The sequence below is a fragment of the Lagenorhynchus albirostris genome, chromosome 20 (assembly GCF_949774975.1).
Source record: "Lagenorhynchus albirostris chromosome 20, mLagAlb1.1, whole genome shotgun sequence".
Taxonomy (NCBI): domain Eukaryota; kingdom Metazoa; phylum Chordata; class Mammalia; order Artiodactyla; family Delphinidae; genus Lagenorhynchus; species Lagenorhynchus albirostris.
Window position 1 is genome coordinate 39502578 of NC_083114.1, and position 25964 is coordinate 39528541.

General features: G+C 50.5%; 1 protein-coding gene and 1 non-coding gene across 13 annotated transcripts; both read right to left on the bottom strand.

The window, feature by feature from the left end:
• Nucleotides 1-459: 459 nt before the first annotated feature.
• On the bottom strand, nt 460-25371 carry MED24 (mediator complex subunit 24). 12 transcript variants are annotated; one of them, XM_060134286.1, is made up of 27 exons: nt 25030-25350; nt 24423-24590; nt 24252-24334; nt 14432-14470; nt 14010-14083; nt 13413-13645; nt 13213-13269; nt 11658-11769; nt 11356-11506; nt 10950-11063; nt 10396-10443; nt 9905-9987; nt 9535-9621; nt 8984-9095; nt 8379-8521; nt 7572-7609; nt 7047-7159; nt 6526-6704; nt 6308-6407; nt 5814-5989; nt 3701-3965; nt 3225-3406; nt 2957-3047; nt 2547-2646; nt 1607-1759; nt 1205-1353; nt 460-1043 (listed from the first exon to the last, which is right to left on the bottom strand). In XM_060134286.1, the coding sequence occupies exons 2-27, from the start codon at nt 24550-24552 to the stop codon at nt 927-929; spliced, it is 3129 nt and encodes a 1042-aa protein (XP_059990269.1). In that variant the 5' UTR covers nt 24553-24590; nt 25030-25350; the 3' UTR covers nt 460-926. The 12 variants fall into 12 exon arrangements, 10 of the variants coding, with proteins under 10 accessions (XP_059990269.1, XP_059990267.1, XP_059990270.1 ...); XM_060134284.1 differs by having other exon boundaries at nt 24423-24633; nt 25030-25349; XM_060134287.1 differs by having other exon boundaries at nt 7047-7129; nt 24423-24633; nt 25030-25348.
• LOC132512462 (small nucleolar RNA SNORD124) lies at nt 7208-7311 on the bottom strand. Its single transcript, XR_009538189.1, has one exon. It is a non-coding gene; the product is annotated as a small nucleolar RNA SNORD124 (small nucleolar RNA).
• Nucleotides 25372-25964: the final 593 nt, after the last annotated feature.

Genomic DNA, 25964 nt, shown 5'->3' on the forward strand with positions numbered 1-25964 from the left:
AGAACCGGGGCTTGGAGACGACCAGGCAAAGAAGGGTTAAACAGAGTTCCTGCCTCCATCCCCCCTCATGCCTCAGCCCCTCACCCCTCATACCCCCAAGTCCTTACTGGAGAGGAAAGATCCAACTCCGGGCCAGTCAGACTCTGGGTGGGGCTTGGCCGGGCTGGGGAACATCAGAACAGGACACTCTACCCCAGCACCAGCGGGGCCTTTAGCCAAAACCTCTCCCTTTTCGGAGTAAGTCTGACTTTGCGAGGTGGGGGGAAGTGGCAGGCGGGAATGAGGAAGGCAAGCTGCTCCCGCTGCCCTGCCCCACCCCTACTGAGCACACAAACAGGGACCCTGTGCCCAGCCCTCCTCTGCGCCCTCCTGCTTCCTCCAGCTGGGCCTGCACGGGTCCAAGGCGGAGCCAGCCGTTCCCCACCCCCATCGGACACAGGCACCAACAGTACCAACAGGCACAGAGGGATCCACGAGGTCTTTACTTACAAGCCAGCCGAGGTGAACACACCCATGTAAAAAGAGATAATATATATATATATATATATATATATATATATACACACACACACACATATATACACACATACCCTGCACCTGTAAAGTTCCCCGGAGCTAAATCCACTCTTGGAAGCGGGAGGCACGCACAGGGGTCGGGCGGGAGGGCTGCAGTGAGACCGCCCGGAGTCAAGGAACCAGGCTGCTCACACGCATCAGGTGCTGGCAGTGGGAAAGGAAATTATGAAAGAAACTGGGAGCCGTCTTAGAGGTCAGAAGTCAGGAGCAGGGGAAAGATCTGGAGACCGACGGAGGGCAGTTACATCATGTGGATATGAGCAATGATGTCTCATCTTTCCACACGTCCTTTTCTGAGGCGCCCGGGGCTGGGACCCTGCCTGCCAGCCCCTGTGGTCACTCCAAGCCCCTCAGAGGGCGGCAATGGCTTTGGCGGCCACCTGGCGGCCCAGGGGCAGGCTGAGGTCCGTGATGGCCAGAACCACCTTGGGGCTGGACATGGCTGACACCTTCACCAGTTCCGATACCTGTCAGACAGACAGACAGCTGCTCAGCAAGGTGATGGTGGGTGTGACGTCCAGGAGGAAGAAGCCCTCCCTCCTGGCCGCTGGACCCCAAGCTCTCCTGCGACGTGCTGACCCGCTCTGAGCTGGAGGGTGGGCCAGTGGCCCGGGGGCGCGGCACTCACGGTGGTAAAGGGCATGAACTGCAGGATGCTGCCTCGGCCGCCCTGTTCCAGGCAGTCCACGCAGCCCTCCATGAACCACTGCGCAAACTGCGTGTGGGGGCCGGCGGTCCGAGAGCCCAGGATGGAGGAGATGAGCAGGAACAGGTTGGCTGTGAGGAAAGGGTGGCGGGGGGAAGGAGAACTCCATGAGAAGGGTTTGGGAAGAGGTCAGATTCTGGGAGAAGAAAGAAGTGCTAAGGGTGTCCCCCCAAATGGGGACGTCAAAAAGAGAAAGTACAAAGGAAAGCTGGGGGCGAGCCAGAGAGGGACGCGACGGGGGCCTGGGGGAGACAGGAGAGCTGGCAATCAGGGGGGCGGAGGGCAAAGGGGAGGAGGGTGGGGAGCGGGGCTGGGAGGCCTCACCCAGGACTCGGTTCAGCGGGTCTCTCATGTTAACCGTGTGAAGCTGGGAGGCTGACAGGTTGCTGCTCATGGACCGGTCCGCTGTGGGGCAAGCGAGGGGCACTGAGCCAATGGCCTCCTGAGTTCCGAACCGCCGCCCACGGGAGCCCTCGCCTGTCGGGGGTGGAGGGCCCGGCCGGAGAAGATGATTGGGTCCAGTCACACGGGCCCCAAATACAGGCTTCCCCACAAGCAGGTGAGAGAGAACTACCATCTGGTCACCGCCAGGTGCCAATCTGCGGGCTGCGTACGGCTGAAACCGCTAATCCTCACGTCTCCGTTTTACAGACGAGGAAGCTGAGGCTGAGATTTGCTAAGTAACTAGCCAAAGGCCATGGCAGCTTTCCTCTGTTCAAGTGCACAATTGGTCCCCTAGTCCCTAAAAGACCTCAGAGAAACTTCTAGGCTCAGGAGAAATCTCTGGAAACAGGAAAAATTAAACGCCACGGAAGAGCCCTTAGCAAGGAGAGGCGATGACATCTAGGGAAGCAGGTGGAGTTGGGGTGCTCTCCAGGCAGGAAGAGTGGGGAGCAGTCCCAAGTACCAGCCCAGGCCTGCTCCAGGTCTCAGGGCCTGCTTCAGGGGAAGGAAGGTCAGAGCTGTGAGTCAGTGGCACAGACTGTGCCCAAGGCAGTGAACTCACTGCCGTGAGGAGTGGGGAAGGGTCAACTATGCACCCCGGGCTGGGATGGGATCTGGGCAGAAGAGCTTCAGCCCTTAGGGAGTGATCCACAGCAAGCTTTGGTGGCTCGAGGAGAGGAAGCAGAGCATCCGTAGGGGACAGAACGGGGCAGACTCCTACCACAGCCTCTCCGACCAGCCAGCGAGCTGCAGAGCAGCTCTCAGGAGGAGTGAGTTCCTGGGAAAGGAAACAGCCCGCCCGGCCCGTCCACACACTCACTGGGACTCGAAAGGATATTTGCATCTTCCTCATTGGAGCTCAGCAGTCGCATCAGCTTCGAGGGCTGCATGTCATCCAAGGGGAAGAGGCTGATGTAATCCTGGGGAGCAGGAGAGCCACTGTTACCCACAGCTGCATCCCCAGATCTTCCAGGACTGGAGCTCAGTTTGGAGTCAAGCCCCCATAGGCCGCAGGCAGCATCTCCAGGGGGTCAGCTTCCCTCTCCTCGCCTCTCCCACTACCCTAGGGAGAGACCCTCCCACACAGTCACCCCTGACACAATGGCCCAGAGGCAGGGACCATGCCTGGCTGCCTGTGCCCGGGAAGGCGCCTCTTACCAGAAGAGGCTCAGTGAGCATCTGCTGAACAAGCACAAGGGCAATGAACGGGGGAAGGGGCCCCTACCCTACCTCGATGTCTTCGCGCTGTCTCTTCTTTTGGCGGGAGGACGCCTGCCCCTTGTGGGAAGAGTAGGAACTCAGGGCACACCAGACGGCCAGCCTGGCAAAGGGGTCCAGGAAAAGGGGGTAAAATCAAAGAGGCCCCGACGCGGTTTCTGTGCCCATGCTGATCAGGCCCCACCCGACAGGGCTTCCCCACAGCCCAGCTTCCTGGGTGGCCCAGGCAGGGTGCCCCACTCCAGGATGGGGGGACTTAAGGCTCTCCACAAAATCCTACTTGGCGAGAGCGGTGCCAGGGGGGTCCATGAGGCTGTGCCACTTGGAGGAGTCGGTGAGCAGACCAGGCAGGATGTGGCCCAGCAGGACCAGGGTCACTTGCTGCATGTCCAGACAGAAGATGGAGTAGAGCAGCTCCACCGCCCGCAGCGTGTGCTCCTTCCGCGTCTCCTTCAACAGCTCCTGTAAGGACGGGGCAGAGGAGGACCGAGGAGCTGAGGGCCCTCAACGTGGGCAGTGACGTCCTGCAACTCCCTTCAGACCCCAGGAGCTCCCGAGGCGAGGACCGGCCTCTGGAGTCCAAGGAATCTTCTCTGCATTCAGTGGGCCTCGCAGAGAAGCCCGGCCGACTGGGCTGGGGGTTGAGAAGCCAGAGGACCAGACCACGCTTGGTCCCGTCAGGCGTTTTCCCAGCTGTCTCCGGCGGTCTGAGGACGCCTGTTCCCCCCAGCCCACCCCCACCCCCGACCCCAGTACCTTAATCAGGTTGTTGCAGAACCAGTAGACGCCTCCCATGTGCAGCAGGGTGTCAAAGATGTGGATGGAGCGACTGTCCACCCATCCCTTCTCCAGCACCTTAGCAAATATGTCCGTCAGCACCTCCTTGATGGGTCGCTTGGGGGGCAGCAGGTTCCAGTAGGGCATGGTGTCCATGCCCGTGGATGGGAACTTGATCTGTGTGGCCGTCTGCTGCAGCACGTCCGCACACATATGCTCCAGGATGGAGCTCATGATCACCACCCTGATGGGGGGAGGTAGGCAGGAGGGCCTATGGTTCAGGCAGCAGCAGGTTCAATAGCTGGGGTGGGGGCAGGAACAGGCAGGCCCGACCCTTCCCAGGACTCGGGTTACGGAATTAACCCCATTCTATGCTGAGGGAGGAGACAAGGGGAAGTTGCAAACCCCTAGGAGACCTGACCCCACGAGTCCTGCTCCGGCACCAGCCTATGGGGGGCCGGGGCACTTGCCTCCCCCAGGTCATTCTAGCAATATATTCATTCATACTTTCTCTCACTCTCTCTCTCCAACTTCCTCCATCCCCCAGGCCTGGGCCCTGACAATCCTCTGGCATAAATAAATACAATCACTTCCCTCTAGGCTGAGTGCTTGCGGGGGTTCCCCACCCAGCCTTGGCCTCCTCCCAAAGTAGCTGTTACTTCCAGGACAGGGGCCCAAGGACTGCCCCACAAGACTTTTCCCGGCCGTTGGTAGCTGGGCAAATATAAATGTATATCCAGGAATTTTCTCATGAAGAGTCTTCGACAAGGAATGCAGGCCTGGACCTGAGCGCTAACCGTTCGGGGAACACTGGGTGGCTCTGGGAAAGTCACCATGACTTTCACGGCCACTATTTCCACCTGCATGATCGAGCCACAGATTTCCCAGACAGGAGTCAGGGTGCTTAGAATGGATTACGTCACAGAAAACAGTCCATGACTTTTGCGGGGAGGACGCTGAGGGAGGGGAGGAATAAAGAGGAGACGGGATTTTACAGATCCTCCCAACCTCATTTCAGCTCAGTGTTTCCACTTCTCTTAAAAGACATCCTGATGGCTACCTTGTGGGTCATCGCTCATAACTCATTGCTTGGCGCATGCCCACGTTCACAGCAGCACTATTCACAAAAGCCGAGAAGTGAAAGAAACCCACGTGTCCATCAACCAAGGGATGGATAAGCAAAATGTGGTATATACGTACGATCCAGCCTTAAAAAGGAAGGAAATTCTGACACATGCAATGACATGGTTGAACCTTGGGGACATTACACAAAATGAGATATGCCCGCCACAAAAAGACAAACACTACATGACTCCACTTACATGGGGTACCTAAAGAAATCAAATTCAGAGAAACAGAAAGTAGGACGGTGGTTGCCAGGGGCTGGGGGAAGGGGTGTTGTTTAACGGGTCCAGGTTCAGATTTACAAGATGAAAAAGTTCTGGATATCTGTTTCACAACAGTGTGAATATACTTAACACACTACTGAACTGTGCCCTTAAAAATGGTTAAGGTGGTAAACTTTATGTTAGGTATTTTTTACCGTATTTTTTTTAAAAAGCTTATTGGATGGGCAAATGAACAAACACCACTGAACTCAACACAGCTGAAATCGCTAGGGAGGTCCTCCAAGTCCCTGAAAAGCCCAGGCAGGAAAATGGTACAGAAGATAGCTGGGCCTGGAGGGGCAGGGTAGGGAGTGGGTGGACAGGCCCAAGGCCTATAAGATCTACAGATGGGCTCACAGTTCCTTAAGAGTGACAGAGCTAAGATAACCATTCCGTTCTGGCAAGCCAGCTCCCCAGGACTCGAGCCCTTCAAGGGCAGGAATCATAGCCACGTGGGGTCTGTAGTTCCGGCGCACACACAGCGGGTGCTGGGTAATAACACTCCCGGCACAGAGACACACACTAAGTGTTGCTGAGTCAGTGAGTGAAGACGTGATTGAGAACGTGAGTGAGTGAGGAAGAGACTGAGCAGGTGAGCTGCATGTTTGGGAAGGTAAGAGAAGAGGAAGAGAGTGGTTTCCAGAGGCGCTGGCTTCTCAGGACAGACCTGCAGAGTTCCAGAAGGGAGGGGATGGGCCGCTGACCTCTCGTTGTAGAACTGCAGGGTGTTCTCGCTGTACAGCGGCCCTGCCAGCTGGCGGATCATCTGCAGCGACTTCTCACGCTCGTCCAGCCCCAGCATCCGCACGTGGGCCACAAGCCAGGCCACAGCACACACTGCCAGGCTGCACACCTTCCCCTTGATGTTATCGGTGATTTTCTGGGGGGGGAGGGGGGAAGGGTGATGGGGCCACCCTCTCCCCTTCCCTGGCCACCACCTGCCCCGGCCTCCGTGGGCAGCTCAGCGCGTCAGTGGGATCCAGGGCCGTGTTCCATGCCTCTTTTCACCACAGGCCTGATTTTCCCCAAGTTCCCTGCGGGGGACGGAGCAGCTAACACTATGACCACAAGAAAGATCAAGAGCCACACACAGGCTCCTGGATTAAGGGCCTTTTCGTTCTTACGAAATCTAACAAGCTATCGAAGACTGCCTCTGTGTCTCAGGGAAGAGAGAAGGCCGCTGGAAAGGTGGGGCTACCTGGATGGACTCAAAGGCCAGCACCCCATTCTCCCAGGCATTGAGGATTTCCAAGATGGCCGCCGAAATGTTGAGACAGGCTTCATGCCACTTCATCTGCCTACAAGAGGGTGGGAATGGGAGAAAAATCACCACTGGGGGGCGTGGGATGGGCTGAGGGAGAGGGTCTGGGCCCTACCCGCACTACCACCCTTGGAGTGGGTGCCCAGGCCACTGACACCAGCTTTATCTCCGAGGAATTGTTGAGCAGAGCCACCAGGGACTCCACTTTGGTGGAGTCGGGCCGGAAGCAGGGGTGGTCAGGGTTCAGGATTTTTCCCTCCTCGGGCATGCAGGTCTGCATCCAGGTCTCAAAGAAGAACACCTCTCCTCCCGTGTTTGACTCGGACAGGATCACCTGAGAAAGGAGGGGGTGGGGAGGTGCAGCACCCCGCACCTCTCTTCCTGCCCAGTGGCTTCCCCGCTCCCAGCCTGAAGAACTGGGGACAAATTGGTCTGAGGGGGAAAGACAGGGGCTATGCTGCCACCTAGTGGTGGGTGTGGAACTGAAGGATTCAGGACATGACAAGGGGGCATCTATTGACTTGGGGCGGGGGCATCTGATTTCTGCAGCCAGGAGAACTAACTGGCTTGGGACATTGACGGGGGTGGGGTAGGGGTGTGAGGTGGGGAGACTTATTGGTTGTTACCTTCCCCTTTGTCCCAAGTGCCCCAAGCCTGACTGCTCCCCGTCACTCACCTCTGAGCCATAGGTCTGGGCCACGTGGCACAGCATGAGAAAGGAGATGTCAAAGAGCAAGGCTCGAACTGAGGCCGCCTTGGCTGTGGAGGATGAAAAGGCTGACCCCCAGCCTAGGGCAGGGGCCCAAAGGCCTTGTCTGGGTCGGGAGGGGCTCAAGATCTGCCTCAAGGAAGGTCAGGGACCGAGTGGCTCCTTCAAAGCTCTGAGGCTCAGAATCCTTTTCTTGAGTCTCAGTTGGAACATCATCCCTTCCTTGGAACCAAAGACTCCTGAACCCTCCTTTCCCCCAACACCTGACCAAATCGCAAGGGGGGATGGAGAGAGGCAAAGGGTGGTTTGGGAAGAATGCTTTTCCCAGCATGACCCTCTTTCACGGCTCCCCAAAAGCTTCAGTCAGTCATTCCTAGGGGAGAACACAGCCTCCCCAGGATGAGCAAAAGTGTCCTCTTCCCTCCCCTGTTCTCTCCCTCCACACCCCTCCTTCAGCACCACTGGGCCTGGGGGTGTGTGGAGCTGACTTACTGCTTTCTTCGCTGCGGTGTGTCGTGAATTCATTCAAACTGCAGAAGGAATGGAGACAGGTTGCATCAACCAGGGCAAGGGCTGGGCAGCGGCTGGGGTCAGGGGCTCTGCCCACTCAGAGAGGCGGTCACTAGAGTCTGAATTATGGGTTCAACTTAAAAGGAACACCATTGCTACAGAAACAAGAACTCTTTCTATTTTTAAAAGATTTCCAAGGCCTAGAGAATGGCTCGCTGAATGGAACAACATTCTACACATCAAATTCCAGGTCAATCCAAAAAGTCAGCAGAATTTGAGAGTCCCTTATTAATAAGTGGGTATGAACACCATCCCTCCACACCTGCTATCCAACACCTCGTCACCTTGCCAAACACCTGCACTCCATCCTCAGCTGAAGAGAAAACAGCACTTCATGTCCAGAGAACGGGCCCTTCCCCCAGGTCTCCAGCTGGGATGCTCTGCCTTGGCATCTCTGGGGAGACTCAGACCCCAGTGCCTTGCCCTTATTCTGCCACCTCCTCCTTTGTTTTTTGCTTTCTTTCTTTTTAATATTTATTTATTTATATTTGGCTGTGCCGGGTCTTAGTCGCGGCACACGGGATCTTCACTGCAGCACGTGGGATCTTTCAGTTGCGGCATGTGAACTCTTAGTTGCGGCATGTGGGATCTAGTTCCCTGACAAGGGATCGAACCCGGGCCGCCTGCATTGGGAGCACAGAGTCTTAGCCACTGGGCCACCAGGGAAGTTCCCACCTCCTCCTTCACACGTGCCTCCCAGACCCTGGTCAGGGGCTCAGGCTTCCTTACTTGATGAATTTCCGGGCAAAGGACTTAAGCTTCCCAGTGGCCGCAGCAGCAGCCAGCAGCAAGTCCAGGCTCTTCCCAGACAGCATGTGGCCCAGGACCCCCAGCAGCCCCTCCGGGGACTTGGAGTGGTCTGCATCCATCGTCTGGGGACAAGACAGGAAACCAAGTCCTGAAGAACACTGAAGACCCCCCCAGGTACAGCCTAGCCACAGTTTCTCTCTCTGCATGTCTCCATTAAACGGGATACCAGGACCTGCCATTTAATCGACATCTGACTCCAATCTGGAAAGCCGTTCCTTAAGTTCTTTGCTCTCCGATCCATTCCTCTCGACTAAACTGGGATGGACGATGGCGCTGGAGTCAGGATGGGTGAGGTCTCTGCTGTGCGATTCAGCGCTGTTTCCACACCCACCACAGCGCCTGGCTGACCAGTGAAGCTCAACAAACACTTGTTTCCAGGGGCGCTTCCCTCACCTTCCCCCTTTCTCTACTTCCAAAGTAACCAGAAGAGAGAGAGGTCCGTGGCCTATTTACTTATCTGGAAGAAGAGGGAAACTGGAAAGAGGGAAGGTATGCCCCTGGTGGCAAGGGAACAGCGCACTCACTTTGAGGATGTTGGTGACGGTGGGCTCCGCGCGGAGAATCAGCCCGGGGTTGGGCTGGATGTTGGCATTTTCATCTGATTTCAGCTGGGGTGCGTGCTCCCGGTCTGCTTTGCTGTGGCCACAAGAGAAGGTAAGGGAACAGAGATGAATTCCTGACACGCTCCTTAGTCCAGGCCCAGGAGCAGAGGCACAGAGAAGGCGCGAAGCACATAAGCACCACGGGCTCGGGTGATGCCTATGAAAGTGCGTCCAGTATCGCAACTGCTTCAAATCGTCTCTAGTCATCACATCTGTTTTGAAAGTTCATTTAAGACTGAAGGAAGTCTTACAATTTCTACTTCGATCACAAAGGAGGGCGAGAGTTAAAGCCCTAACAGTGCAAAACCCTGGTCTGCAGAAATCAGTGTCTCCTGTCCCTGGTAACCCTAGGTGTGGTTCCCATCACCCACACTCAAACCCTCGACAGGAGGGAAAAGGCACCCAGCAGCCCAGTCTGGACATGAGGCGGGTGGTCGAGGGGCCCATGGGCCAGCCCAGGAGTTCATACTTACCGCTTGGCCATGAGGTTGTTCGTACTGGCTTCAGACAGAAGCCCCTGCTTGCTACATTCTTGGAGTAGGAAATTTGTACAGTCACAGCTGTGAGGGAAAAAGATGATGGGGGGCCTAGGCATACTGCAGGGATTATGGAGGGCGAGCCGTGAGGCCCTGCCCAACATCCTCCCTCCTTTAGGGTGAGGAACATTTTGAGCGCCTGAGGGGAGGCAGAGGGGCTTGGGCACTCGGCAGCCACGGGGCTGCTGCCTCCTGCCCCTGCCGAGAGGGGGAACGAGGAGCCGGTCCCCGGTGCTGAGCTGGCACAAAGAGCCGGGGAAGGGCCAGGACTCCTCCAGTACAGTGAGGTGAGCGGGGGACCTCATACTTGCAGCGCTGGTCGGCTTTGTCCAGCAAGGGCGTGAGCTTCAGCAGGAACTCAAAAGCAGAATTGACATCCTCGGTGAAGTCCTGCAAAGAGACAGAAACTGCCTTCTGGCTTCCAGGTCCTCCGCCCACCCACGGCCCGTGAGGCAGGCTCACAATGACACCCCGCTGGGCACAGCCGCCTACAGGTCGGCCGTGCCCACTGCTGGCTTCCAGCGACTGGACGGGGACAGGATGGGGCATCACTGCTCCCTGCCATCTCGGCCCTGGTCATCCCGGGCACCCTCGCCTCTGGAGCAGCCTGGCTGCCTTCTGTGCGTGGATGCCCGCGAGTGCTCGGGGGATACCCCCGCTTTCAGCCCTCCCCAGCACAAGAACGCACTACCGCCCAGGTAGGGCCAAGTGACCCTTCCCTTGCCCTTGTTTCTCCAGAGCTGTAACAAGGATTCACCTGTTCCCATGCCAACTCCCCATCTCATTTCTTTAACTTACCTTGTCCCCATGGGAGTATTTCTTCAACTTCACCAAAACCTGTGGAATCTACAGGGTGAGGCAGGGGGAAAAACAGGCAGCTCAATTTCTTCTCTCTTTCACCCAGAACGAAAGGCATCCCTTCCGTCCCCCTGCTCTGGGTTGAGACAGGAACATTCCCGCCCTGGAAGTGAAGGTGCTCAAAGAGCCAAATGCGAAAGCTGACGTCTAGCCACGCGCCCGCTGCCCTCAGCCCGCAGGGCCCAGGAACCCCGCACTTCCGTGGCTCAACAAGGAAACGCTCTAAGTGAAAGTGGGCTCCCGGAGCTGCCCCGTGCCAACATGGCTGATGACCAAGCTCCCAGCACCTGTGGGCCAAGACATGGCAGAGCCTGCCAAGCAGGCTGAACAGCCCTGGGACCTTCAGGGAAAATCAGGGCAACTTGTGCTGGGGGACCTGGCAAGCTGGGCATGAAGTCAGCGGGGAGAAATGTGGGGCAAAGGCCCAGGGTGTCTCCGCTCTTCCTGGGAACCATCCTGAGACTGGCCCTCTGTGGCTCCCACGTCCCAGGTACCTTGAGGAAGGTGAAAGCTGTCCACTTGAGCTCCCCCGTGCCCTCAGGAGACTCGATGAGGCCCACAAAGCAGGCTTTCCAGATCTCCAGGACAAAGAGCGGGGTGGGGATATGCTGTGGGAAGACCCAAGGGAGAGCATAAGAGGGCGCCCACCCCCGTCCCGTCTCCTGACCCCGGGGGGTCAGTGGGTCACAGGAGGGCAGCACAGGCACCTCCCCGACTCTTGTGCAAGAACCAGGGAGAGCAGGTGACATGGCAGAACCATTCCACCTGACAGAACCATGCATGTTCCACCACGAATTAGGAGAAACCCTATTTCTCCCCTGAAAGACCAGAAGAATCCTCCCTCCCGCCCCCACACAGCCGGCCCGCCCCGGGGACAGAGAAGCAGCGCTGGCCTCCCACCTGCATGCGTTTCACCATCATCAGCTGCTCCACCAGGGGCTGTGTCTCGCCGGTCAGGTTCATGGTGCCCTCAAGCAGGACCACCGCGTGGACCGTGGGGAAGCCAGTCTTGTGCAGCTGCTCAGAGTGCACGGACAGCATGGTGGGGATGCTGAGGGGACACAGAGGGGACAGTGTGCGGGCGGTAAGGGAGAGTCAGAGAGGAGGGGAGAGCAGAGGGGTCAGGGCCAGAGGCCACATCTTCCCCCCCATACCCGGGCCTTTCCTCTCTCCCTTCACCAGATCACCCTGGGAGCAGGTACCTCCTAATGAGCGTGCCACACTGCTCAGCCTGGCTCCGGAGCTGGGGGCTGCTGAGATTGGCCAGGATCTCCCCAAGCTTCAAGAGACAATGCTCGATGGCAGTCCAGGAGGCTGGCAGAGAACACAAAATGCAGAGAATCATGGGGAGCAGAGGAGAGAGAGAGACTGGCCCCAAACTCCTTGACTTGGCACCCCCTGGGCCCACAAAAACCACGCAGGGAGGCTTCCCCCGAGGATGGCATGGAAGCTAGGGGCCTGAGGGCAGCATGCACTGTTTCCAGAAGCGGGGTGAGCACCAATGATGAAGCCACTAGAAACGATCCCCAGAAGCCCGATTCCTTAGGGGTCGCCCACAGCTGACTTCAGAAACTAGGTACGGCAGAAGACAGGCAGTGACAGAGAGAGGCCCAGGGGGCTTGCAGTCCAGTGGCCAGAACAGGGAGGTGACCACAAATCATTCCGAGAGTGGGCCAGCTTTGCAAGTGGCCACCGCTCTCCACCGCAGTCAAGCTGGATTCCTAAACAGCCTTCTGTGTTCACCTGCTCCCTGTCTGGGCCTTTGCTCTTGCTGTTCTCCCCTCTGAAAAGCCCCTCCTACTCACCTTCTCCCCTCACACTCTCACTACCCTGCGAGTCTATGTTCAAGCCCCAGCTCCTTTAACAACTTACCCAACTGGTCCAACCCACTGACCTCTTACTCCTAAATGCCTGAACTCATGGTCTATACCACACAGTTTGGCACTTATAAGTCACTTATCCTAGTTACACTTCCAGAGGGTCAAATGATGAATAATGGCGCCAACTAGCCCATTAACCTCCATGTAGCATAGGGGAAAAAAACAAAAAGGTAAGACCTGAGATCCAATAAAATTAAGTTAAAAGTTCATTCATTTTTCAGCCAATAAACATTTGTCAAGCGCTCAAAATAGACAAACTGTCAACATAGCCCACTTTTACGTAGTGATCATCTTTCTGGACTTTTCATAGCCAATAGCCATATTTTGAGAAGTAATAAATATACTAATCCTGTAACAAGTTCTTCAACCAGGTCCTAGAGACCTGGGTGTAACCCACCCCAGCATTCTCGTTACTGGAGAACAAGCGATCCTTAGGTGGCCCCGAGCCTCAGCAGCAAGACCGTGGCCTTCAGGCCCCATGTCCAGAAATACCCGTCTTCCCTCCCACCAGGTGATCTGTCTGATCCCGGGCTCTGGAGGGTTCCAACGTTTAACATCTGCACTTGAGTAGAGAGGTGTATGGCTCAACAGGCCTGGCAGCAGGCAGGCACTGCATTTAAAGGGATGTTTTAGGCAGCACTCAAACACAAAAGTTATCTGCTTTCAGATGAGTAACATGGAGACAAACACAGCGATGGATGGCGTGCTTGTCTTGACCTCTCGTTTTTTCCATGTATATTATGTACTAGCCTTGCTCCCCACTAGCACGTACACTTGTTGAGGGCAGGGACCCTGCCACATGCCCCTTCGGTAGCCCCCCGCCCCCACCCCCAGCACCTGGCACAGTGCTGGGCGTACAATAATGCTCAGTAAATACCTGTTGGTTGATTGGCTCGGGTGCCACCCTGCCCAAGTCCCTGGGATGTATGCAATGCTTATGGGGAGAAAAAAAAGGAAGTGGGATGATTTCAGATCCTCCTGGAAAAAAGTGGGATGGCATCCTGCCTCTCCCCTCTCAATTAAAGAACCAGCTATGGGAGCAGTGACGGGTGGGGCTCAGGGAACCAGGGGACATACAGGCCTCCTCTAGTTTGGCGATGTGGAGCAGGGCCCGGTTCTTGGTGCTGCTGAGGGTCTTCTCCAGGCGCTGCAGGCACATGGCAAGCTGCTTCTCACCAGCCGCTGGGGTGCCGGCCTCCAGCCCCTCCCGGAGCCGCTCTGCAGAGGCTGCGGTGCAGCGCAGCAGCCAGTGGAGGGCGCTGAGAAGGGCCCGGCACAGCCCGATGCACTCCTCTGCTTTGCCGTGACAGCTACCGGGAAAGGATGCAAAATCTGTCTTTGATCCAAAGGCTGAAATCCGACCCACACCCATGTTCCCCAGAGTGCCTGGCACTCCCTTACTAGGGAAGAAAGTTGGGAAGCTTGCAAAGTCCTGGGGAAGACTGCCCTGTTGGCTTTCACTGGATAAGATTTCAAATGAGTTACTCCAAATAGAGAAGAGGCACTTTAGTCCTAAGGGAGTAAGTAGAAAAAGACGTGGATGGGTGGGTGCAGACGAGCAGGTGGGAAGAAGTGTGGGAACCCACAGAGGTGGTCTGAGCCTATATGCCGGGAGCTTCTCCTTTACACTAAGGTAATGCTGGAAGGTGGTGAGCTCCTCATCCCTGCCATTACCTCAGTCGGTCACAAAACATGTCCATGATATCCAGCAAAGCCTGGACACACAGGTCCCGGGAAAAGTCATCAAACTGTGGAGAGAACAGTGGCGATGCGACGGGGTGTCCCAGTCACCCCCCAGTCTCAAACATGAGGCAGTTGGCGCATTCAGGAGTCCTGCTCATCTTTCCTCCAACCCCAGGTTTCAGACTCGGCAGCCTTTCAACATTGGAAATTGGCTCCTAATTGCCAGTGCCCACTTCCTAGGATCCCCCTCCCTCTAATGGGAGGCAGCCATGCCAGCCAGAGGCATGCTGTGCTGCCTGCCCAGCCACAGAGGTCACTCTATCAGAGCAGTCAAGGAGGTGGGGCCCCATCTGTCACTACCATATCTCTGTCCCCCCATCCCCCATCTAGCTTGTAAGTATCTATGGTCATACCTTACTGATAGCTGTGAGGACGGAGGAGTAGGACACCATCTGGAGGGAAAGAAGAAAGATAAAGTTCAGAAAACTGGTGTCTGAGAGGAACAACACAGTTGAGAGGAACAAAACACAGACACTTAAAGTTGCTCCTAAAATCTCAACCCCTTCAAGAGGCCTTCCACAAGCCCAGAGGCAGTAACACCAGGCACTGTGCCCATCCCTGCTTCCATCAAACTCACTATGATTGACAGCACCAGCATAAACCCACTAAGAAGATGATTTGGGAGTATTCAAAGGGGCCATGTTTCATGTTCACCTGCCACACACTGTCCACCGTATAGTACAAGGTTTGACTGCTGGTGGGCAGAAGAATGGACACGAGTGAGGTCAGTTACTCTACTCCTGCAACTCCTACCAAGGGTGATTTTATCTGGACAAGAACTGGAGACATACGAACTGCTCTTGCAATGAACAGGTAGTAACTCCACTTTGAAATAGGAAGTGAATTTCAATACACATACTCATGCTCTAGGATACCTCCAGGACACCACCCAAAGCTGAAATCCTTTCTCGGTGCTCCAAGTAATCCCCTTAGACCCATCATTACACAGTGGGTACCTGCTGCTCCCACCAAACTAGGAGCTCCTTGAAGACAAGGTGCTTAGGGAGGGTGGGAGGGAGACGCAAGAGGGAGGAGATACGGGGATATATGTGTACGTATAGCTGATTCACTTTGTCACTTTGTCATACAGCAGAAACTAACACAACGTTGCAAAGCAATTATACTCCAATAAAGATGTTAAAAAAAAAAAAGACAAGGGTGATTTTACTCAGTGACCACATTCAACTTGTTAATGTTTGTAGAATGAATAAGTAAAACACAACTTTAGATCAATATTCCTCAAAGTAGCTTCCAAAGCTGCACTGTCCAATAGGGAAGCCACTAGCCACATATGGCTGTTTAAGTTTAAATTAAAGTTAAATAACATTAAAAATTCAGTTCCTTGGTCATAGTAACCACATTTCAGGTGCTCAACAGGCTCATGGGGCTAGTGGCTGCTGTACTGGACAGCGCAGATACAGAACATTTTTATCACTGTAGAAAGTTCTATTGGGTGATGCTGTTCCAAAGGGTCCTCAAGATGTTAAAAACTTTTACACATGCACACACGTACACAGAGCTTCTGTGTGATATGAATTTGAGAAACCCTGAAATAAACATGCACAGAGAGCTTTTTTTTAAGGGTTCTTTTAGTAAAGAGCTTTCTTTACTGTAGGACTACTCTTACCCATAATAATATACTTGTATACAATGAGACTCTCTAAGATCACTGGAGATGAAGCAAGCAATATTTTTCCAATTTACTTGACCAAGGAATCTCATTTAACTAGTATCTGCAAAACACATTTCGCAAAATGCCATCTGAACAGCAAGATCCCTGAGAACAGAAATAGTGTTAAATTTATATGTTTCCCTAGAACCTAGTCTGGGGCCTACCACATAGTAGGACTGCTTTGGTTTGATGAATTCTAGTAACTAGCATTCTGAAAAAATTTTTACCGTAACACAAATTTCTATTAGCAAAACCTATTATCACCATTATAAGATTGGAGATGTAGTTCAAAAGAAATAATCTGTCCTGAATGAAATCAAACCTAACAGAGAGCTTTTAAGTTGTCATATTTTTAAAAAATAATTATAGCGGGCTTCCCTGGTGGCGCAGTGGTTGAGAGTCCGCCTGCCGATGCAGGGGACACGGGTTCGTGCCCCGGTCCGGGAAGATCCCACATGCCGCAGAGCGGCTGGGCCCGTGAGCCATGGCCGCTGAGCCTGCGCGTTCGGAGCCTGTGCTCCGCAATGGAAGAGGCCACAACAGTGAGAGGCCCGCGTACCGCAAAAAAAAAAAAATTATAGCATGCTGATCAAATATGAATAATACTATAGAAAATAGTTACAACTCTATACTCAAAATCAGTGGCAAAATATACCAAAATAAAAAGCAGAATACAATGCCAGAAACTGTCAGGATAATCACCTGCCTCATAGGTTGTCTTCACTAGAGGAAAAGAAATTTCCAAAGATTTAAGAAGAAAGCTAGGGCTTCCCTGGTGGCGCAGTGGTTAAGAATCCGCCTGTCAATGCAGGGGACACGGGTTCGAGCCCTGGTCCAGGAAGATCTCACATGCCACGAAGCAACTAAGCCCGTGCGCCACAACAACTGAGCCTACGCTCTAAAGCCCGCGAGCCACAACTACTGAAGCCCGCGAGCCGCAACTACTGAAGCCTGTGCACCTAGAGCCCGTGCTCCGCGGCAAGAGAAGCCACTGCAATGAGAAGCCCGTGCATCGCAAGGAAGAGTAGCCCCCACTCGCCGCAACTAGAGAAAGCCTGTGCGCAGCAACGAAGACCGGACGCAGCCAAAAATAATAAATAAATTTTTTTAAAAAAAGAAGAAAGCTAAGTCACCCTCAATGACTCAGTATGGCAAATTTTACATGCTTGGCAATGCCTTCCATGTATAATTTCTCCCTCACATGAACAGGCTGCTCTCTGTTCAGACATTTTTTAACCAGTATTCTTGGATAAAGAGGAGCAAAACACACAGAGGACTTAAATACACAATTAGTGTTTAGTGCCACTCTCAGCGGGTCACGCTGTGAAGCACTAGCTGGTGTCTGACAGGGACCAGAAAGTTGGGAGCCTGCCTGGTAGGATGACCATAGCATTCCAGGCGAGTGTTTGTTTATTAATAACTGATGTCCCCATAGCAAGAGCTTGGAAGTGAACTGAACCTTGCTGGATACCAACCTGAAGGGGGAGCTGGATGTTTCCACTAGAAACTGACCCCAAACTACCACAAGAGAAAGCCCCAATTCTGTATGTTCTAAGGGATGTTGTTAGTTACCATGAATTTATTGTCTCCAAATTCAGAATTGTGTTCAGTGAATTTCTGCTAACAGTATCGATAAAGCCCTCTACTCTAAAGACCTAAAAATACTTTCCACATGGTGAACTGTTTTTCACAGCAGGACTTATAACTTATCTCAGTCCTACTATATCTATCAACGTAGAAGCTCTGAACTACCACCAGCCCCCAAGGCTGGAGCCCATTGACGCAGCCCAGTGCACACCTGGCCAGCCCAGAGAGACCCTGCAGCTGCTCTCTAATCCCCCTTCTCTTCTTCATATTCGACGCCTTCAACTACTCCTAAGGGCTCTCTACACGCACAGCACTGGACCAAAGAGCCTCTTGACTCCGAAGGAAGAATAAATTACTAATTTTGCACAGCACTTTGCAAGTCATGGAGGTCTCGCATATATATTTATTTCTCACTCACCAGAGGCTGGTACTTCAGCCTCTTCCTCTCTCTTGCCTTTGCCACCAGTTTACACATCTCAAGATTCTTCTCTTTTTAAAAGAAACTCCCGCAGACCCTATACTTCCAATTAACCACCACGCTCTCTTCACAGTCATAGGAGTTCTCTACACTCTACCTCCCCACCTTCCATTCACAATGCAACCCACTCCAATCACTTCTGTCCTTCCCACCACATGAAATCTCTCATTAAGCTCATCAACAAACTTGTTAAACCCCATGGATACTTCTCAGTTCTGATCTCGCTGACCTCTCAGCAGCATCTCACACCAGGAAACACCTCCTCATCCTTTGGTCCTCTCCTCCCTGGGCTTTTCTTTTTTTTGGCCACGCCTTGAGGCATGCTGAATCTTAGTTCCCCAACCAGGGATCGAACCCCCGGCCCCTGCATTGGAAGCACGGCGTCTTAACCACTGGACCGCCAGGGAAGTCCCCCCTGGGTTTTTCTTGATACCACACTCCCTTGTTTTCCTTCTCTCCTCACTGGCCCCTTCTTTTCAGACTCCTATGAGGAATTCTCTTCCTACGTGTGTTCCTTAAATGTGACTGGTTCCTTAGAAACATGGTTTGGGTCACTTCTTTGCTCCCTCTGCACGCTCTCTCTGGGTAAATCTCACCCATGCCCATACCTTCAATTACCACCTGCGGCTGACAACTACTAAACCGTAGCTCCAGCCCTGACCTCTCCTCCTGAGTCCCAGACATCCATGTTCTACTGCCTACTGAGTGTCTTCTCTTTGACAGCCCACACAGGCGCTTTCCACGAAACAAGGCCAGAATCAAACAAGCCATCTCCACCCCTCATCTGCAATGCTAACAACAGTCCTGCTCTTCTCCCACCGTCTCCTTCCGATCCCATCAGCCATCCGGATGTCCAAACCAGACACCTAGACGCTGGCCTTGACTTCTTCCTCTCCCTCACACCTTTCATCCAGCTAATCACCAAGTCCTCGCAATGCCACTTCCTAATTTGTTCTTGAATTCACCTTTTTTTTTTCTGCTGCCACTTCTCAAGTTTATGCTGGTATCGTCTCTTACCTGAATCCCTGCAACAGCCAAAATCAGGGGCTGGAAAACAACAGCTCGCAAGCCAAATCCGGCTCATCACCTTTTTTGTAAATAAAGCTGCATCAGGACACAGCCATGTCCACTTACTTCTATATCGCCTACACGCTATAGGCCTGCTAACAGAGACCATACAGTCTGCTAAGCTGAAAGCATTTATGATCTGGTCCTTTACAGAAAAATTGTCTCCCTGCTTTCTGTCTTACCTCCCTCCAACTCATTCTTCAAACTGCAATCAGAGTGATCTTTCTAAAATTGATCCACAAATCCCCCAAATCCACAAAGTCAAGGAAACCCCAATCAAAATGCAAAAGGCCTTTTAAAGGAACTTAAGTCTAAAGTCTGTCTGGAAAAGAAAATGCCTGAAAATAGCCAAGAAATTTTTGAAAAATAAAACAACTAAGGGAACACTTCCCTAACAAGATATCAAACATACTATAAAGGTATAGTAATTAAAACAGTAAAGTACTGGTACAAGAAAAGACAAATATGTCAATGATATATACTAGAATGTCAAGAAATAGACCCTAGTCTATAAGAGAATTTAAGATATGACAAAGAATGGCCTATTCAATAAAGGCAGTTGAGCCAATTGTCCATCTATTTGGAAAAATAAATAAATTTGGATCTCTTCCTCACACCAGAATAAGTTTTAAATGGATTAAACAAAGTGAAGTGTTGGCAGAAATTAAAGACTATATTCTGATCCTTGGAGCAGGGAAGGCCTTATGCAAGACAAAAGCCATATAGAGGAAAAAATGGTTAAACCTGACAACAAATACATATTTAAAATTCTGGGGAGGGACCTCCCTGGTGGTCCAATGGTCAAGAATCCGCCTTCCGATGCAGGGGATGCAGGTTCAATCCCTGGTTGGGGAACTAAGATCCCAAATACTGCGGGGCAACTAAGGCCGTGCGCTCTAGAGCCCGTAAGCCTGAACTAGAGAGAAGTCCATGCCCACAACGAAGATCCTGTGTGCCGCAACTAAGACCCGATGCAGCCAAATAAATAAATATTTTAAAAATTAATAATAAAATAAAATTCTGGGGAATTCCCTGGTAGTCCAGTGGTTAGGACTCCATGCTTTCACTGCCGAGGGCCTGGGTTCAATGCCTGGTTGGGTAACTAAGATCCTGCAAGGCACACTGTGCAGCCAAAATAAATAAATAGAATTCTGCATGCTAAAAAAATAAAATGATAAAGTAAAAAAGTGATAGAAAATTTAAAACATAAAAATCAGACAATGATTACAAGACAGAATATACTAAAAGACTGAAAAATCAGTAAGAATTCTTGGAGTGATGAAAATGTTCTAAATGACTGTGGTGATAGTTGCACAATTCTAAATATACTAAAAACCAGTGAACTGTACACCTTAAATGGGTAAACTGTATGGTATGTGATTTATATCTCAAATAAAGCTGTTACTAAAAAATTTAAGAAAACAAACTAATGACAGAAAAATGGGCAAATGATATTCATAAGTAATTCACACAATGTACACAGAGAGCCAATAAACATGAAAAAATATGCTCAATATCACAATCGTGGAAATACATCTTATAACATGTTGTAATTTTTGTCTCTCTAGAAAATACTCTTAAAAGATTCAACCTTGGCAAAGGTGTGGGGAAACACTATCAAGCACTATGGGGCAGGTGTAAACTGATACAATCCTTTTTTGGAGGGCAATCTGCAGGATCTACTATAATTTAGTATGTGTGCACTCTTCAAATCAGCAATTCCATTTCTAGGTATCTATCCTAGGGAAATAGTCCCAGATATGCAGAGGCAAGTACAAGAATGTTCAGTAAAACATTGACTATAACAGTAAAAAATTTAAAACAACTTAAATTACACTACATATGGAACACTAGGCAGCAGTGAAAAAGAAAAAGGTAGGGACTTCCCTGGTGGCACAGGAGTTAAGAATCTGCCTGCCAATGCAGGGGACATGGGTTTGATCCCTGGCCCAGGAAGATTCCACATGCCACAGAGCAACTAAGCCCATGTGCCACAACTACTGAGCCTGTGCTCTAGAGCCCACGCACCACAACTACTGAAGCCTGTGCACCTAGAGCCCGTGCTCCACGACGAGAAGCCACCACAGTTGAGAAGCCCATGCACTGCAACAAAGAGTAGCCCCCACTCGCCACAACTAGAGAAAGCCCGCACACAGCAATGAAGACCCAACGCAGCCAAAAATAAATAAATAAAAAATAAATAAATTTATTTAAAAAAAAAGAACAAGGTAGATGAATATGTGCCAACACAGAAAGCAGACTTGATGCCAAGAGGAAAAAGGAAGCATAAGAACCATGAGCCAGCTGAGGAATACTACTCAGCAATTTTTTTTTTAAGATTTATTATTTATTTATTTATATTTATTTTTGGCTGCGTCGGGTCTTAGTTGCGGCACACGGGATCCTTGTTGAGGCATGCAAGATCTTTTGTTGCAGGTGTGCGTGCTTCTCTCTACTTGAGGCATGCAGGTTTTCTCTTTAGTTGTGGCGCACAGGCTCCAGGGCGCGTGGGCTCTGTAGTAGTTGTGGCATGCAGGTTCCAGAGAGTGTGGACTCTGTAGTTTGCGGCACGCAGGCTCTCTAGTTGAGGCATGCGAGCTCAGTAGTTGTGGCATGCGGGCTTAGTTGCCCCGCAGCTTGTGGGATCTTAGTTCCCTGACCAGGGATCAAACCCGTGTCCCCTGCATTGTAAGGTGGATTCTTTACTGCTGGACCACCAAGGAAGTCCCTACTCAGCAATTTAAAAAAAGAATGAAGGGCTTCCCTGGTGGCACAGTGGTTAAGAATCCGCCTGCCAATGCAGGGGACACGGGTTTGAGCCCTGGTCTGGGAAGATCCCACATGCCACGGAGCAACTAAGCCTGTGCACCACAACTACTGAGCCTGTGCTCTAGAGCCCGCGAGCCACAACTACTGAGCCCATGTGCCACAATTACTGAAGCCCGTGCACCCAGGGCCCATGCTCTGCAACAAGAGAAGCCACCACACCACAACCAAGAGTAGTTCCCACTCGCCCCAACTAAAGAAAGCCCACGTGCAGCAACGAAGACCCAACGCAGTCAAAAATAAATTAATTAATTAATTAAAAAAAAAAGAATGAACTACTGACATACACAACATAAAGCTCAGCAACATTTATGTTAAATAAAAAAAGACAGCATTAAGAGTTTATACTATATGAGTCCATTTCTATGAAATCCAAATATAGGCAATAGTTATCTATGGTGATAGAAAACATTTAGTGGACTAGAAAAGGAAAGATGGACTAGAAAAGGGTACAAGGAAACTTTCTGGGAGAATGGAAACATTCTGTATCTTATTTTGGAAGTTAGTGACATGGGTATACACAATTACTAAAACTCAATGAATTAATCTTAAAAGCTGTACGTTTTATTGCACGTTAAATAGTATATATATATATATATATATATATACATACATATATATATAAATCCTATCACACTATTCCTCCACTTAAAACCCTTTAAATGATTATTCATCACCCTAAGGTAAAGTCCAAACTCCTTAGCATCACCCACAGGTCACTTATGACCTAACCTCTGTCTTTCTCTCTAAACCATTCTCCTCCTTGAAGTGCTAACCCAGCAGTTATCAAAATATGGTCCAGGAGCCCCTGGGGATCTGTGAGGTCAAAACTGTTTTTAAAATACTAAGATGTCATTTGCCTTTTTTACTCTTTTTTTTTTTAAAGCAATGGGATGCTTTGTGTGAGTGTGTTTATAAAAATTTATTTATTTATTTATTTATTTTTGGCTGTGTTGGGTCTTTGTAGCTGTGTTCAGGCTTTCTCTAGTTGCAGCGAGTGGGGGTTACTCTTCATTGCGGTGCGCGGGCTTCTCATTGCAGTGGCTTCTCTTGTTGCGGAGCACGGGCTCTAGGCGCGCGAGCTTCAGTAGTTGTGGCACACGGGCTCAGCAGTTGTGGCTCGCAGGCTCTAGGGCGCAGGCTCAGTAGTTGTGGCTCACGGGCTTGGCTGCTCCACGGCATGTGGGATCTTCCTGGACCAGGGCTTGAAGCCGTGTCCTCTGCACTGGCAGGTGGATTCTTAACCACTGTACCACCAGGGAAGCCCCCCTTTTTTACTCTTATTCTCTCACAATTGTACAGTGGAATGTCCCAGAGGCTCCTTGACATGTGATTACACTATGTAATTAAATGTGTCAACAATTAGAATATCTATATAACTTAGTAATGGATATTTACCAAATGACCAATTCACAATTTATAAAATCAGGCATGGGTAAAAGATCTATTCAAAGCACAAGAGAGAGACCAATGGATTTTAATGTAACAGAGTATTAAAAGTTCATTGATGTGATTTCACATCACCTATTGAACTTTAGTGGAATGTCAAAGAATATCTACATTTATCTGAAAGGCTTATTAAAATGTTCTTCCCTTTTCAAACTAAATACCTTCTGTGTGAGGCCAGATTTCCTTCATATACTTCAGCTGAAACAGCCTACTGCAACAACTGAAGGCAGAAGCAGCTATGAGAATTCAGCTGTATTCTATTAAGTCAAAGTTAAAGAGATTTGCAAAAATGTAAAACAATGCCAGCTTCCTCACTAATTTTTTTTGTTTGTTTTGTAAAATATGGTTATTTTTCATTAAAATTTTACTTATATTAATATATAATGGGTTTACTTTTTATTATTTTTAAATACATAGTTTTTACATTTCTCAGCTTTCATTTCTAAAGTGGTAAATATGAATAGATATAATCTAAACAAAAGCTCTGTAGGAGACTCAATTTTTAAGAATACAAAATGTCCTGAGACCAAAACTGCTACTCTAGCCATACCACATTATTTTCAGTTCCTAAACATCATGTGATGTTTGTCTCCCAGCTGTTGCATATGCTTTTCTCTCTGCTTTGTACACACTCATCAATCTGCCTGGCTAACTCCCACTCAACACTTACGTCTTGGTTTAAACATCACTTCCTACCTGGTTGCTCAAACTGGATTAGGTATCCCTCCTATGTACTCCCATAGTGCTCTGTCCGAGCCTATATCATAGTCCCATCCTGTGACTGACTGCTTATTTACATGACTGTATTACCCACTATATTCCTTGAGTGCTTGGATTAGACCTTGTTCACAGCTAAATCCCCAGAGCCTATGGCACCGTCTGGCACATACAAGCATCTGTGAATATTTACTGATAGAATAAGTTAATGTAATATTCATCATAACCAATGAAGTACTATTATTTTCATAAGAAAACTGAGGCTCAGAGAAATGATGTGTTCAAACAAATTCACCTAGAAAGTGTGAGCTGACAACTGTATTCCAAGTCTTTTACCTTCAAACCCTCATTCTCTGGCATAGGTGGAAGAGTTTACCTGGGAACTAATGGCATACTTCAGGTAGGACAGGATGAGAGGATTGGGGGAAGGTCCAATCATGGCCTGCTCCAGTAGTGCTTCTGCAAGGGGAATAACAAAGGAAGACTGAGTGGTTACAACAATTCTGGGTTTAGCCCTCCCATCCTTCCTTCCTACTTCACTTGAGACCTGCTAGGTTGAGAATGTCCCAGGTGGCTCCTTTGGGAAAGAATTTCTTCATGTTGATTGCCCACTGGTAGTCACTCCATCGCTCCTTCCAAGCTTGCAGAATGGCTTGCTTCAGGTTCACCACCTTCATGATTTTACTCTGAGGAGGCGGGGCCAGTGGCGGTCAGCCTTGAGGTGGGAGAAGTCGAGCTAGAGAAGGGGCTAGGGGATTCTGAGGAAAAGAACGGGGGACGGGGGCGAGGGTGCAGCACAGAGTTGAATGGAGAAGATACAGGAAGATTAAAGGGAGGCAGAACAAAAATGCGGAAAAGGAGAAAGGGGAAAAGTAGGGATCCTGTCAGGTTTTTCCCTCCTGAATCAACTTTCTCTAAACTGAAGCACTAAGAAGAGGGTGTCAAATGGGCTTAATACGAAGAATAAATGGGTACCAAGGGGTTAAGCCAGTTCCGGTTGCCTAAATACGCCCTTAGCTCTGGCTGCGTCCCTCAGCCACTACCACCCCAAATCCAGATTCCCCCCCCCCCCGCATTCCCGCCACCTTCCCCAACCCTAAAACTATAATTCCCTCTTTCCTTTTCATCCACCACCTCCCCAAATTTAAGCCTACCGGATAATCCAGTCCTAGATCCTAGGTACCGCCATTTTGGCACTTATCAAAGAGCTAATTTTCTATTGGCTAGGAGTAACAAACATGAACCAGTAGGAATGCAGCAAGAGACCGCTCATGCCACTATGTCTTCTGGGAGTTGTAGTTCCTTGGACTCCGCTAGCGAGGACGCTAAGCGAGGAACCCAAGAGACGAAGCTGGTCAGCTCGCATTGTTTCTCTCCTTTAGGAAAAGACTACTAGGAGCTGAGGCATCCCAAAGACTCGGGGGGCTTAGGGAGAAAGGCTCTCGAAAGGTCTCCCTTTTATCAGGCATCGTCCAGTGACGTCACTATCGACCGAGCATTTAAATCGCTTTCCGACACCCTTCCATTACCCGTAGTTAGTAGGCACACCAAAGGTGTGGCATACGTTCAGCAATAGGTTTTCTCTTTCCTGGCCTCCTTTTGTTCTCCTAAACCCCTGGATCTTCCTGAGTTCTTCTCATTTCCACACCTGTATTCCAGAAGTGACACTGAGTCTCTGTCAGTTGTACACACCTCACCCACTACTTCACCCCCAAATCTGGAAGTCCTCTCAGAATCTCTTGGCCCAGAATACTGCTTGACTACAGGGAGACATAAGGAGGAAACTGAGGTTTAGGATATAGAAAATAAGGAAAGTTTGAGAAACTGTTACAGTCAAGAGGACCTAAGGAGACACGATGACTAAATGTAACTTGGTATCTTGAATGTGATCCTGAAACAGAAGAACATTAGGTGAAAACTAAGCAATCTGAATAAAGCATGGACTTTCGTTAATAAAAATGTATCAGTATTGGTTCATTAATTGTAACATGAACCATACTAATGTAAGAGGTTAAAGGCGGGGGGTTGGGTGTGGGGTACATAAGGACCCTCTACTATCTTCAAATTTTTTCCTATAAATCTAAAACTA

Coding starts and splice junctions, on each gene's coding strand:
- MED24 (XM_060134286.1), bottom strand. CDS start 24,552: ATGAAGGTGGTGAACCTGAAGCAAGCCATTCTGCAAGCTTGGAAGGAG. Junction 24,335..24,422: donor GGACATTCTCAACCTAGCAG/GTCTCAAGTGAA, acceptor TTCCCCTTGCAG/AAGCACTACTGGAGCAGGCC. Junction 11,507..11,657: donor TGTGGCACGCTCATTAGGAG/GTACCTGCTCCC, acceptor GTGTCCCCTCAG/CATCCCCACCATGCTGTCCG.